Raw genomic sequence first — 14,993 nt, 5'->3', positions numbered from 1 at the left:
TCTTGTTACGCTAGATGTCAAGAATGCTTTTAACTCGGCGAGATGGGTCGATATGTTGAGCGCGTTGAGGAACAGCTTCCGCGTACCAGCATATCTGTTGAGGCTGATCGAGGACTACCTGCGCTGCAGAACTCTTAATTACGAAACTAAAGATGGTTCGCGGACGATGGATGTTACTTCCGGTGCCGCGCAAGGTTCGATACTCGGCCCAGATTTGTGGAACGCTGCCTACGACAGCCTTCTGAGATCTGAGATGCCAGAGGAGACCGTTTTAGTTGGGTACGCCGATGACGTCGCAGCCCTCATTGCTGCACGCAACGTTGAGCTAGCCCAACTGAAACTGAACCAAGTCATGCGCGTTGTAAACGCCTGGATGACTGATCATGGTCTGACACTCGCTCTGAGCAAGACAGAGATCGTCATCCTCACGAAAAAACGGATTGAAACCATCGTTCCGCTACGAGTTGGGAACGTAGTTGTCCAAACCACGCGAACCGCCAAGTACCTTGGTGTCATGGTGGACAACAAGCTGAGCTGGAGGGACCAGATCTTCCGCACGGCGGACAAGGCTGCTAGGAGTGTTGCTGCTCTTAGTAGGCTTATGGCCAATGTCGGTGGTCCCCGGTCCAGCCGTAGAAGACTACTGATGTCTGCAGTCCAGTCCGTGCTTCTCTACGGCTCTGAGGTGTGGGCAGACGCGCTTAACAAGGAGGCGTATAGGTTGAGGCTCGCACGAGTGCAGCGTCAGGCGGCACTCAGGGTCGCTTCCGCGTACCGTACGGTGTCGGTTTTGGTGATCGCTGGAGTTATCCCAGTCAAACTCTTGGCAGCGGAGAGGAAGGCAATCTACCAGAGACAAGGCTACATCGGAAAGGACGCTGCAAGAACAGAAGAGCGCTCCCGCACTTTTCAGATGTGGCAAGAAAGCTGGGAAAGGGAGACTCGAGGACGTTGGACTGCCAGACTCATCAGGCAGGTCCAACCGTGGGTAGAACGGCGGCACGGTAAAGGTTGACTATTACCTCACGCAGTTCTTGTCAGGTCACGGCTATTTTCAGTCGTACCTGCACTTGATGGCCAAAACGAATTCACCTGACTGCATTTACTGCCCATGCATTCCCGACGACGCGGAACACACTTTTTTCCACTGTCCACAATGGGATATGCTTCGCCAGGAGGCCATTCAACATCTTGGGGTGCTGTCGATTGAATCGATCTGTGAGACCTTGCTGAAGGGTGAGGACAACTGGGACTGCTGGTCGCACTTTGTCCGGAATGTCCTTCAAGCTAAAAAGAATGATCTAGATCGGAACATAGTCTAGATTTGATAAGAAATAAACGGCTAGACACGGCGTAAGCCCCTCGGGCGTAGGAAAACTCGGCCTAGTTCTGATGAAGTGCGACAAGTGTTCCCAGGCTAGTGTCCGAAGAGTAGAGGAGGTTTTTAGTGGGTAGTCTCTGGGCCTTAAGCCCGTTGGAGTCCCACACTACAGGCAACCTGTGTGCATAAATGCATTTTCCCACCTCTCCCTAAAAAAAAAAAAAAAAAAAAAACTATACTTCAACATTGTATTAAACACTTATAAAGTGAATAAAGTAGATTAGCCTTTCCAACAATTTTAACTCTGTAAAAAAACTGTAAACCCGTAAAACTAAAACGCTTAACAAAACTGATTGCCTATTAAGACTCAAATTATATGTGAACATAGTTAATTATAAATACAAAATGTGTATTCACACTCGAAAAAATTGGACTAGCTTAATGACTAACGAACATTAAATATTCCTAAAACTTCTTTGTGAGTAGAAACCATTGTACGTAAGGCACCATTGTTAAAGAGGACTGTTGTTGGAGTCGAAGTTTAACCGAACCAATGAGCTCCCATACAATCCCGAGTCCATTCAGTCTGACAGACCCAACACCAGTGGAAGTTGCATCTGGTGCAGACCATGTGCATACAGCCCCCTGGGTCATACAAGAATACATTAGAGCTATTTATTGCCATTGGTCTAGCCTATTACATTTAGGAGGGTCTCCAAGGCAGGGTTTTTTTTTGCCATTTATCTAGCCTATTAGATTAACCCTTTGGGTCCCAAGCATTATGTTAATTTTGTATCAGAGGTGACCCAGACCACTAGTTGTGTTGTCACACCAGATGACCCAGTAACTCTATGCACACTATACCCCAGAATCCCAAGCCATTTTCAGCTGTTTTGTACTATTATCAAATAAATATTCATAACTCACCTTAGAAAGCAGCTAGAGTTATAATTTTTTTTTTTATCTTTTAGCTAATAGAATCTACTTTAACAATGATAAGTAAAATTTTAAAAATATATGAATAAATATATATATATATACAATTTATATGTATGAACGGCCTAATATTTTCTCAAATTTTCATTTTGTACCCCATAAAAAGAATATTAGCTGTATTTTTTTTCCTATAAGTTTATTATTTTATTAAATACCACTAAATAAAGAACATATTGTGAAAGTTTTAGCAAAAAATAATAATAAATAAGTATTTTTATTTATAAAAATAAAAAACGTTACTTTTTTGCCGAAATCGACATATAACAAAAAAAACACATAAAGTAATTATAAAACCCAAGTTTATTAAATATTTACCACATACTACAGAAATACTTTTACAATAACATTTCTACATGCATTTATAAGCCTGGATCTATTTACAGTAATTAAAAATAAGTATCATGCAAGAAATAAAAAGGTAAAATGAAGTCTCTCACCTATACCACACTGAGAACACTGAGAAGCTACTGAGAAGAATAGTGAGAAGAATGTGAAAGCAGTTCATTATATGCACATCTTTCTTATGTTATAATGTTTTCTGTTAATCAATTGAAATAAAAGATTTAGAAATAACACATTTAGAGCAAAATCTCTTTACATATTTACATTTTTTATGGAACGGCTCATATATTTACATTTGTGTCGAGGAAGACAGTCCACCTATTTCATCTATTTTAGACACTGAGAAGAATGTGAAAGCAGTTCATTTTATGCACATCTTTCTTATGTTATAATGTTTTCTGTTAAAAAATTGAAATAAAATAGAGCCAAAACTATTTACATATTTACATTTTTTCTGGAACGGCTCATATATTTACATTTGTGTCGAGAAAGATAGTCTACCCATTTCACCTATTTTAGACACTAAGAAGCTACTGAAAAGAATGTGAAAGCAGTTCATTTTATGCACATATCTCTTACAGGCTATAATGTTTTCTGTTAAAAAATTGAAATAAAACGTTAAGCGCTAAAACTATTTACATATTTACATTTTTTTCTTGAACGGCTCATCTATTTACATTTATGTCGAGGAAGACAGTCCAAGTGACATCCACGCCTACAATTAACACAAATTGTTTTTGACCTTCTTCTTTTACCCATGGGGTCATTTTTCCCACTGCACACACAACAATTGCTTTCCTTATTCCCTTCTAGTTTTTCTAATCCAAATTTCCTGTTGGGTGAAAATCCATCGCCGCCCCCTCTATTTTCAGCAACCGGAGCTTTTTCTAAAAACCATTCATTTGCCAACTCCTCAATGATGGATACCTGGAAGTGAAGTCTGGAGAGGGGTCTGTCTGTATTCAACTTATACAGGACATATGCATTCAAGACCATTCTACCAAAAATATTAAAAATTACCTTTTTGAAATGCTTCATACACCTACGCTCATCCAGATAGGTGTAGAGCATCTGGTCTGTCCCGTCTATACCTCCCATCCCATGATTATACTCGTAAACTATGTGAGGTTTGCACTTAATTAACATTTTTCCTCCTCTTTTCACTGTGTAACGCACACTCTTTGCTCGGGCATTGGATGATAGTAAAATGAATTGAGTTTTGTTGGTTGCCTTTTCACGGAAGGCCATGAATAAGAAAGGTCCTTTACGAACGTAAACTCTTTTGCCTACAGGGAACTTGCCTAATAGCTTTTTAGGGACTCCTTTTCTATCGGTACGAACTGTGCCAGTCAACCATGTAAAATTTTGATACAAAAATCTAGCTAATTTTTTTGAAGTGAAGAAATTATCAAGGTATAGATGGTATCCTTTGTTTAGGAAATTTCCCATCTCTAACAACTTTTTAACAACCGAGTAGCCCTGCCCTAGACGCTGAATTTCTTCTCTATTGTCTTCATATTTGGCTCCTTTATAACAGTAAAATTTTAAACAGTAGTTGGTCAAAGCATCACAAAGCACCCACAATTTTATCCCCCATCTGTGATGTTTTTTTTTTTGGAAGATACTGTGTGAGAGCGACTCGCTTTTTGGTGCCAACTAGTGACTCGTCCACAGACAACTTTTGGTGAGGTATGTAGTAATGATGGAAAAGGCGGTTTGCATGATCTATCAGAGGTTGAAATCGTCCACAGGGGTTGTAATTTGGGGAATCAAGTGGTGCTAGTGCGGTTGAGTATGTTAGATGGAAAAATTTCAAAATGGCTTGGAATCGATTTCGGCTAAGTACTTTACCAAACCAATCACATTTTTGAGAGGAAGAAGTGTACCAGTAACTTCGTATTGAGGGTTTTCTAATAATGCCCATGTTGAGTACAATAGCTATGAAAGCTTTCATTTCTCCTAGACTAACCTGGACCCAATCTTTCATGCGGTTTCTTACAGCTGGATTATTTCTGAAAAACTGCCCAGCATATCTGTTTGTTTCAGTCACTAAGGTATTTAGTAGATTTACAGTAAAAAAAAGGTTGAAGTACTCAATAGGCTTTGAATTCCTAGGTGGGCAATGTTTAGGGCCGGGCAATTCTGAGAATCCAAAGTTGTGGTTGTATTCAGGGTCATCGTCGGAGTCAAGTTCCTCCCATTCGCTGCTTTCTGGGCTTTCCGGTTGTTTTTTTGATTTTGATTTGGGATTTGTAGGCCTATTACATCTAGGGTTATTGTTTTGGCTCTTCTTCTGTCTACCGGTAGGCCTATTGCTTAGGGTCCTCGACACAACATGAGACCTCCCTGTAGAAGTGCTTGGCTCATCAATAGGTAGGCCTACAGGATCATCAGGATCTTCACTGTTTGACGTAGAACAGGTTTGGTTTACACTTACATCACATTCAGTCCTAGGCCTATCCTGCATTAGAGGGCTGTCACTGTCACTACCGGTATCAGACATCAAGTTTCTTCCATTTTGTCTAAAGTTGGATAAAAAACTATATCTGTTAGGGTTAAGTCCATCTTTACCACTAGGGTCGTAGTCGGGATCTTCGTCAGTGTCGTCTACGTCCTCACTTGAAGAAGAAGAAATATCTAATAGTGAATCATCACTCTCATTTCCATCAATAAATGTTACACCAGACTCCAGTATATTTGAAATAAGTGTTCGTTCACTTTCAGGGGAATGTTTTCTTTTTGATTTTTTCTCACTCATTTTGATTGGCTGTAAGTTTTAACTAGGCCTGCTTTTATACTAATTTTTAGATACATACAACTTTATATCGGCATATAGGATGATTATAAGTAACTATACTTCAAAAAAAGTTAAGTTCTCTCATGATAAATGAAGGACAGAGATCTCAAGTTAGGCCTAGGCATACCCTAGTTCAAACGGTAAGATAGGCAGCCTAATTTAGTTTATTCACACTAAAAAGTTCATGCACATGCAAATGGAAAAGTGTTAATCAATGAAAAGTAAGGAATAGAGTATTAGTTTGGAGTAATAAGAGCTTTTAAAAAGAAATAAAACAACAGACACAGAGGACAGAGAAGTCAGGTTAGTCCTAGTTCAAACGTTCAAACAAAGCTTCTAATACTCAAGACATAATCAGTGCAAATTGAAAAACTTTCTGTACGTACACAATCTATTTTAGCAACAATAGTTTATATAGAAACTCATTTTACTTCATTTCATAATAAAATTCACTAAACAAACTCACGAATAACAACAAACAACATTTAGTACTTCACAGTGAATGTCAACAACGAACAACGTCGAGTTAATGTTTTGTTTTGATGCGCAACAGCTGTACAGACAGACCGGTCAAGGCCACGCAAATTTCGTCGTTCTTCTTACTCTCAAGCTCTATATAAAGTACGTTTTGAGCGTGTTGTTGAATTTACTTGCTTAGAGAATTTAATTTGCTCTCGTTTGATATATCTTTCAGTGGAATAGCTTTATAAATAATTTTGTAGTAGTAGATTTACGAAAAGCCGATGACATCGGCACTTGGGTTTTTTCGCATACATACATAGTGCCGATGACATCGGCACCCGGGCTTTTTCGATCGTAACGGCAGTGCCGATGTGATCGGCACTCGGGTCTTTTCAGATAAAACTGAAGTGCCGATGTGATCGGCACTTGGGACCCAAAGGGTTAAGTAGGATCTCCAAGACAGTTTTTTTAAATTTGTGTCAGCTAAAAAATCACACATTCAGATACTGGGACGAAGGACAGGTTTTTTAGAAAGAAGTGATTATTAACATATTCTTCAATACTTCAATTGGTTTACACAATAGTATATATATAGTCTCCCACAATGGTGTTACAATTAATTGTAAACAACTTCTGTGGTCACGGAAAAAGTTGGGAATATCTTCCGCTATTTTTCAAATTGAACAGCCTTGACAAACCTTTAATATTCAATTATAGATGAAATCTACTTACCTAGGTATGCCAGAAGGTATCAAGCGTAGTGTTATATTTCATGCTGTAGGCCTACACGTTTTGAACCCAATACAGCTCATCTTCAACAGCATTTATACAGTATTTACAATAAATCCCTACGAGCAATGTTTGTTGATTATTTTCAAAGCTCTTATATACACACAGAAATAAACATTATGCGCATCGTTTTGCCTGTGTTTACAAATTTTTTGTAAGCAGGGGTGGAGCTATCAAACAGCTGGAATTAGAAACCGCGAGTCAGCTAATTCTGTGATGTCACTCTCCAGTGTTCCTAAGTAGGCCATGAAAACCGTCTCTTTTGATAGTTCCATGTTTGCGTACAAAATAATTGTAACAAATATCGGCCAAACGATACGCATAATGTTTATCTTTGTTTGAACATAAGCGTTTGTAAATACTCGACAAACATCGCTCAATGGGATTTATTTCAAATCCTGTAGGCCTATAAATATAAATGTTTCTGAAGATGAGCTGTGATAGGCTCGAAATATGTACAGCATGAAATATAACTACTTTTGACACCTTCTGGCATACCTACATAAGTATATTTTCATATATAATTTAATATCTTCCGTGATCATGGAACAAAAAAAACAATGAGCATCTCTCGCCATCACAGCAGAAAAGTCATTTTTTGATTGTGTATCTTCTGCGTATCGACTGTTTTCTACTTTCACAAAAACAAAAAAAAATCTAGCTGTTTGTAGGGAGCTTTGGTCAATAATTTTACACGAGCTTGGACAAAAAATTGTTTGTTAGCCAAATTGATCCCTCGCCAACTCAAAAATATCGGGGACTCGCAGACTCCTTATCAGGAAACAGAAATAGGCAACTAAGGATAGGCTGGCCTACCCTTATCTTAGCCTACACAAGACCAGCAGAGCAGGCAGGTTACCTCCTTCTAGAGCATTTAAGTTACCTGAGACAGGTAGCCTTCCTGCCAACTGGCTTTGTCTAAATGCAGCTTAACTGTTTCATTTTTTAATTTTGCTAGTATACTTCAAACTGCAGCTAATAAATGTAATAATTAGTGATATATTTATACATACCGTCACGTTCTGTAGCTGTTCTACATTCAGGACAAGGTTTTGTCATCACTCTTATGGTCACTCTACTAGCTTCATCCCATCTTGCCTACATAACAAACAGAACCAATATTGATGATTAGTTGAATAACAAATTAAATTGATGTCTTCCGGTAGTTCCCTTACATATTTAGCCAATTTATAAGATTTGTTAATCCTTTCATTATTATATCAAAATTGTAAATGACCGGCACTCATGCAATTAGTAAACAGCATTAAAATGAGATCAAACATAAACTTTTTTTATTTAAACCCTGTATTGGTAATTAAAATGTAGATTTAGGTTAATGTAATGATACTGTTATTTATGTACTCACAGCTCCAGCCCTGTGCGGATCAACAGAGTAACCGCTGCTGCCAACCGCAGCTGTTTGCTCTCTTGAGTCACAGTCTCCGTTGTGGTAACCTTGCAGACACAGTCGACAGAACACAAACTGCAAGTACACACAGGTCTAATCAGTTTGTAACCTTTTCTTTGTATCAGCGTTTTTGAAGGGTTGGAGAATTTGCAAAACTAAAGAGAGGCAGGTCTTCAATGAGTTAATAAATTCAAGGGTGCGCTCTACTTCAGCTCGGGCTTCAGTAGCTATTTTGCGCCACTGAACAGCGCCGCAAGAAGCGCTTGCAGACGATTAAGTACTCTCAATTACTCAGTTAACTTTTACATTTTTTTCATCTGAAGAATGTTCCTTACTCATTAGATTCATATTTATGACTCTATTGTTTTAATTTTCTTTTAACGATTCATTTTTATGTGTAAAATGCTAAAGAAAAAAGCTTATTTAGAAGTATTTACCAGTCATTTTCCACTTAAAAATCTACTATTACCAAAAAAATTAAAACGATACAAGTCTACAAAAAAAAGAAATGAATAAATTAACAATAACATATTTTCAATCGGGTAAAAACTAAGCCGACAATGACAAGATCCTAAACCCTTGCATTAGCGCGCGGCAAACAGGTACCCTTAATCTACTCTTTACAGACCCCTCTGTAAAGAGATCTTATTAATGTTTCAAGTGTTAAATTGTTATTGAATTTCTCCCATAGGAAGAAAACTGTTACCGTATGTGACACGGTTTATGTTAAAGTGATAACTTGACCAATTGTAGTCCGATTTTGATGAAAATTGTCATGAATGTGTATGAATGGAATAACTCTTATGAGTTTAAGAACCAGCTAGATCGGGTATTGGTGTTAAAGGTTTTTTTTTATGTGTCCAATGATTGTTTTTATTAGTAAAAATTGTACCCCTAACAGTGATGGAATGTGCCTAATTTTCATTACAGTCATTGTATGGAGCTTAAAATAAACAATTAATTGATTGTTGTACGATATTCAGTTACTGAGAAGTGCTTAACACAATACATTGAATCCCGAATTATCCTTATGGAGAACAATTATTTAATTGTTGCAATTTGCTTGGATATGAGGATGTTTAGATAACATTTGGAAAATTTACTAACTACTTCATAAACTAATAAAAATTGTATTAAAAAAACACGTCATTAGGCTGCCTTCACTGTAGCAGCAAACCTTTAGTCATTAAACCTAATTTCATTAGGGAATAAATCTGACATGTTTTAAGGGGAATATTTTGATAAAAATCCAATCAGGCAAATGAAAATTTGCTTAGTCTACAGATTTGATGCAGTTGGGGTATTTCTTTCTAGGTTTGGGTTAATTCACATTTAAGTAATCTATATCATTCAGCATGCCAATTTAAGCTGTCTTCATGGTGGAATCTTATCAAAATCAAAATGATGTACCCATATACTTATATTTTTTTTTTTATTAAAGCTTTAAACGTTATTTTCTTTAGAAACTTTTTCCACTGCAGCCACTGCTCAGACTAAATAAGATTAATCTTCATGGAACTAACATGAGAGTTAGGCAGGTAATACTCACACCACAACCGTTCACACAAGTTATCCGTATACAGTCAGGGTCAGCTAAGATGCCAGCGCCACATCCAGGCTGAGGACACAGCACTCCGCCTGCCTTGAGCACAAACTCCTCTGCTCCGAACCTCTGATACTGTGCGTACTGTTCTTGCGTGAGGAGGCGGAAGTGATGACACTCTGCGATGAGAGAGTCTGGACATCCCGCAGGACAAGGCAGCGTGTAGCCTAACTGCTCATCACTCACAAACTGTCGCTCTCGTAGTCTTGTTACGCAGTACTGGCGGAAACACTCCAAACAGGTCACGTGACTCGCCTCACACGGGAACACCAGCACTGGGTCACTACACATTGAAATATGGTTTGAAAATGTTAAAGTGAACATTTCAGACATTTTATGATTACAATCAGTACAAATTGTTTTCACAACGCTTCGCTTAAAGTTCACAACGTTTTAACCAAAAATCATTAAAACCAAACCCCTATAGAGAATAATAATTAGGTCTACTTCAAACAGAAAGTAGGCAAATTATTAGACACACTTGCCTAAACACAAATTAAATAAACTTACCTTACATAACCAAAAATGAGCTTAAAACAAAGCATATGAATATAGTGATGTGTCAAAACCGAATCTCAGATGTTAAGACCATCAAAACTTTGGAAAAGTTTCGGTTTTGAGATTTGACCACAGAGTTTCGAGGTTCAAAAGTTTCAAAATAGAAGATTTTGGCAGTTTTATTTTTGAAACTGCTGAAATTTGTTGGCGTCATTCTTAACACAGATTTCACACAAGCTGCTAGCAATAGAGCAAACAGACCACCACTAACAGTAATGAAACAAGTACGGTAAATTGTATTCTGAACTTCAAAAGGCATATTCAAGTCATACTATAACTGGGTAGAATCATTGACCATACACAGAATTTAGACATCCCATGTGTGCCACCTACAGTAATAGCTACTTCCCTATAGGGAAATTAGCTAAAAAGCAAATTGTTATAACTTCATTGAAAATTCCTCTGGTGTAAACTCTTAACACACTTAACAAAAAAATTACTGGCAAAGCCTACTTTCCTACCTGACATCAGTGCAAGCCAGACAAGGTACCTCACGCAGGTTAGCCCTGATAAGGTACAAGGGAACTGCTTGGTCCTTCTCTCCCTGGCTCGTGTGCTCACTGCATTTGAAGTAAAACTCTGCCCAACCAACTGCTCCATCCTGTAATTTGTTGTAGTTTAATCTCCATGTAATAAGAATACTCTCAAAACAGTCCATTAGGGAACATACAATGTAATAATCTACAATTTAACACTTTGATTGAGCGTGGGATGCCTGCTTCCCTACCAACCCGCCTAAACAACAGGAGCTCAGTATATGAACTCAGGCTCGGTCAAGGGAGGGCGATATATCGTGCGCTGGGAGAAATATTCTTCTCAGTTTGCATTGTGCAATCCGTTGTATGTAGCATCTAACATCTGTCATTTTTACGTGTGTAGGGGACAAAGTGTGGGTTTTCTTGTACAGTTACTGTAATAGTTCATTTAAATAATTTTGGCATAATAAGCCTAATAGTAAACTAGTTATTTGAAGTAGGTACTGTACTAATCAAAAATAAAGTGAATTAGAGAAGAAATTTACCAGGGCTCATCATGAGACACTGGAATTCCCCCCAGTAAAGTGGATACCACTTCGTCAGTGGTGGTGATTGGGGTTAAAAAATATTTACTTATTCTTTGTTTAACAAATATGTGTTCTGTTTAGTATCATTTCATAAATAGGCTAATGTTAAATCTGCTTAACAACTTTGCATTGAAGTATATTTTATTAGCAGTCAAAATGCCAATCATAAACTAACTGATGTGGTAAGTAAATACTCACTGGGCATGCTTCCTCCTCGCAATGGCCAGATATCTTGAGAGGCTTGAGCACATCTTCCCAACACCTTGGGTCACTGTCCACTGTGAAGGCTCCACTCTTGCAAGATGAACATCTCACTCTCAGCTTACCCTCTCTCACTCCTCCACACGGAGAGGCACAATACACATAGAAGTGAACTCTCTTCCGCTCAACCACTGCCTCTTCCTCTGTTAGTGGTGCATCCTCTGTTTCTGTTATATTTGCAAGTTGTAAATCTTTAAGCGCTTCATTCAATGGCTTTGTTGCCGGAGAGGATGAAGTTCTTCGTTTTGTTTTCACAGCATGAAGAATACTTTGTTCGCCCAAATCACAATCCTGCATGAATAAAGTTATGAAAAATGTGATACCCTATTTAAGTTAAATAACTTACACACTAACTCATACTCTGTTTCAATAAGACATAAAAGGAAAAGAGAAAAAATCTCAATACCTTATCCTTAGGGCCAACGGTACAAAATAATATTTATTAACATAAGGCCTAGCCTAATAAAAAAAATTCAATCATGTATTTTTTTTTAGTTTTGTTGTCAACTCGGCATTGGTCCATCGCTTACTTCGTTGTGTAAACTTATCGATGTCTTTATCCATTAGTAGTAGGCTAACCTATGTCAATCTTTATCCAAGATATAAAACACAAAAAATGGTTAGGCAGCTATGATAAACACACACCAGCTAAGAGGATTAGTTCAACTAACGCATCAAGACCTAAAGAAATTTATGTAAAAAAAATGCTGAAAATTGTACAGAAAAATATTACCCAACAGGAACAGCATATTTAGGGGCTATTCCATAAGACCTAAAACTAACATCCAAGTCGATAAAATAAACCATACATGTGTAACTAGCCATTTAAAGTGTCTATAATATTTAATGGATGTTTGTGTCAACAATAGTTGATGTCGGTCCTGTGAGTTCAGACCATACGTCAACTAGATGACGCCAGGCTGTGGCAAAAATCCTTACGTCAACCATAGTTGACACTGGTCTGTGGTGAAAATTTTGTTAACTTGTCGTTAGTGAACGTGTTAAAGAAGAAATAAATAAAGCTCGGCCTCATGTGCAGTAGGCCTATGGTATACTTACAAATATAAAAGTCGGAGTAGCTCTCAAAGTTACCATAGGAGTAAACACTAAACAGTGTTGACCACAGAGAGGTAGAGTACCGGTAGGCTATGAGTTAATTGATCACAGTAACTTACTTATTCGATTATGGACACAAGTTGAAGTAGAATTAAGTAAACCTAAGTTACATTATATTCAAATACATTGCATACTCGACTTGTCAGAATCAGATGCGTTCTATTTTTATTTGGTTAGATAGGCCTAATCTTTTAGTGGTAAAAAAAATTCTTATTGAGAGTGGAAAAAAATTGAAGTAAGTTAAGTTTAGGTATTAATATCTGAAAGAAGTTAAGACTTCCACTGTCACATTAACTAGTCATAACAATTTGGTCTACATTTTTAGATCGATTTATCCATGACTTAAAGAATGGGCTAAATTCCTTTAACTTAGGCTACACTAATAATGTGTAATGTTCCGAATGACAAGTTTCAACCCTATCAGTGTGGCTAGATTTAACACGGAGGATACACGTCCGGCAGTGACGTCACCGGGTTGATGGGGCCCGGAACGCCATTACCACAACGATACGATGTGCAGTCATTGGTGTTCGTGGTGTAGTGTATAGAGTGCTCGGCTGATATGCAAGAGGTCCCTGGTTCAGCTCCCATCGGTACCCTTAACTTTTTGTCAAGGATTTTGCTTTGAATGCAATTTCTTCTTAACTGGACATAGGCCCTATTTAGTTAGAAATTTTGGCATTTATAATTTTATTTTAATAACAGCATTTAACCTTTATTCAATTTTTTTATTGTGAGCAAGTTTGGTTGGTTACTTTAGGTTATGACAGTAACTGCCGGGCGCCTAACCGGACTCGTATCCTCTGCGTAGATTTAAACAACAAGTGTTTCCTAACGTTGGATGTTTAGCCTGAAAAGGGGAATGGGTACACTTCCATATCTGTTGGCACAAACAACCAAATGAGTAATATCGATCACGATATATCGAATTAAACAATCGAATATTTGCCATTCAATATTCAATTCGGTTGTTTGTGCCAACAGATATGGAAGCGTACCCAAGGGGATTTTTAGACTCTAGGCCTGTGCGTGGGATCAAAACTTGAACCAGCTAAGTTGACACAAAATTAAATCATTGTTAGGAAAACCCTATATTCTGTATTTTAGCATTGTTACCTCGATGATTATTGAATCTTCAAGTTCTTTCCCAGCAAATATTATCTTTAACTCATCAGGAGGCAAACCTAATTTAGGAGCAATTACTTCTTTGACGTTCTTGACATCCCATTTAGGATCTAATGATACTGACAAAGTCTTCCCTGTGTTCGATTTCACATAAATGTTCAAAGTATTGGATAGCGTCTTTTGACTAAACCAAAGAACCTGAAGCATTGCTTGTATCAGTTGCACAATGTACTCCAGAAACATTTAAAAGGTTTGGTTCACGTCACTTGGGAGGCATAAAACAAACAGGAACAACTTCAATCATTTAAGTTAAATGGATGTATTATCAAACTAAACATAAAAGAGCAAAATTACAGTTAAGTACGTTACACAAAAATACTACAAACAAGCAAACAAGGCCTAGGCCTACTTGAATCAGGAGTTCCAGTTCAGTTCAGTTCAGTTCAAGAAGTGAGGTTATGTTATGGTTGTTTTTGTTTGGTACGAAAACAAAACAGACTTTTTTCTTCATTGCCAAAACTGGTCTACCTCCTCTCAAACCATGCAACTATGCAAGGTGCCCCGCTGATTATTTTAATGCAAAATCCTCATTTGAGCGAATTTTCCATAAAGCGAATAAAGTAATACCTAATATAACTCTCATATGGTAATACCTAAACCTGGAACCGATTTACTTTTTCGTTTTGAATGTCTCAAAAATTCCTTATAATTTACTTGTTTATGGATACATTTTTAACAAACTTGCAAAAATTTTTTATTTTCAATTAAGCTATCAATATTTTTCTAAAAAACACACTTTATTACCCTCTCTGAAGCAGCAAACCTGTACTCATTAAAAACATACTGTGTAATGTTAAGTATGGACGTATAGATTAAGTGAAAATGAAAATAAAATTAGGCAAATGGAAATTTGCTTAGTTGGTAGGTTTGCTGCGGTGGGGGTATTTTTAAATCAGATATTCTGTTCAAACCAAACGTTTTTTTAAAGTGTTAAGTGTTAAGGATATGACAATAGTTTTTTTGATATTTTTTAAGGAAACAGTGGAAATTACAATTTGTAGGCCTACCACATGTATTGAACTAGGTACCGGTATTTTGAAATTTAGTTTACAAATCAAGTTAAAGTATTTAAACATACAATAGTGCTACTTA

The 14,993-nt window shown here is 37.4% G+C and overlaps 1 protein-coding gene across 2 annotated transcripts; it reads right to left on the bottom strand.

Annotated features, from left to right (window-relative positions):
• Positions 1 to 384: 384 nt before the first annotated feature.
• On the bottom strand, positions 385 to 14,202 carry LOC128985404 (E3 ubiquitin-protein ligase parkin-like). 2 transcript variants are annotated; one of them, XM_054404864.1, is made up of 7 exons: positions 13,833 to 14,202; positions 11,538 to 11,891; positions 10,738 to 10,877; positions 9,665 to 10,001; positions 8,074 to 8,190; positions 7,721 to 7,805; positions 385 to 1,530 (listed from the first exon to the last, which is right to left on the bottom strand). In XM_054404864.1, the coding sequence occupies exons 1-7, from the start codon at positions 14,082 to 14,084 to the stop codon at positions 1,466 to 1,468; spliced, it is 1,350 nt and encodes a 449-aa protein (XP_054260839.1). In that variant the 5' UTR covers positions 14,085 to 14,202; the 3' UTR covers positions 385 to 1,465. The 2 variants fall into 2 exon arrangements, with proteins under 2 accessions (XP_054260839.1, XP_054260838.1); XM_054404863.1 differs by lacking the exon at positions 385 to 1,530 and adding an exon at positions 1,651 to 1,966.
• Positions 14,203 to 14,993: the final 791 nt, after the last annotated feature.

Source organism: Macrosteles quadrilineatus, unplaced genomic scaffold (assembly GCF_028750875.1).
Source record: "Macrosteles quadrilineatus isolate MER2022 unplaced genomic scaffold, UCM_ALF_1.0 Scaffold_2__2_contigs__length_208266976, whole genome shotgun sequence".
NCBI classification, from domain to species: domain Eukaryota; kingdom Metazoa; phylum Arthropoda; class Insecta; order Hemiptera; family Cicadellidae; genus Macrosteles; species Macrosteles quadrilineatus.
This window is presented reverse-complemented; position numbering and strand designations above follow the sequence as displayed.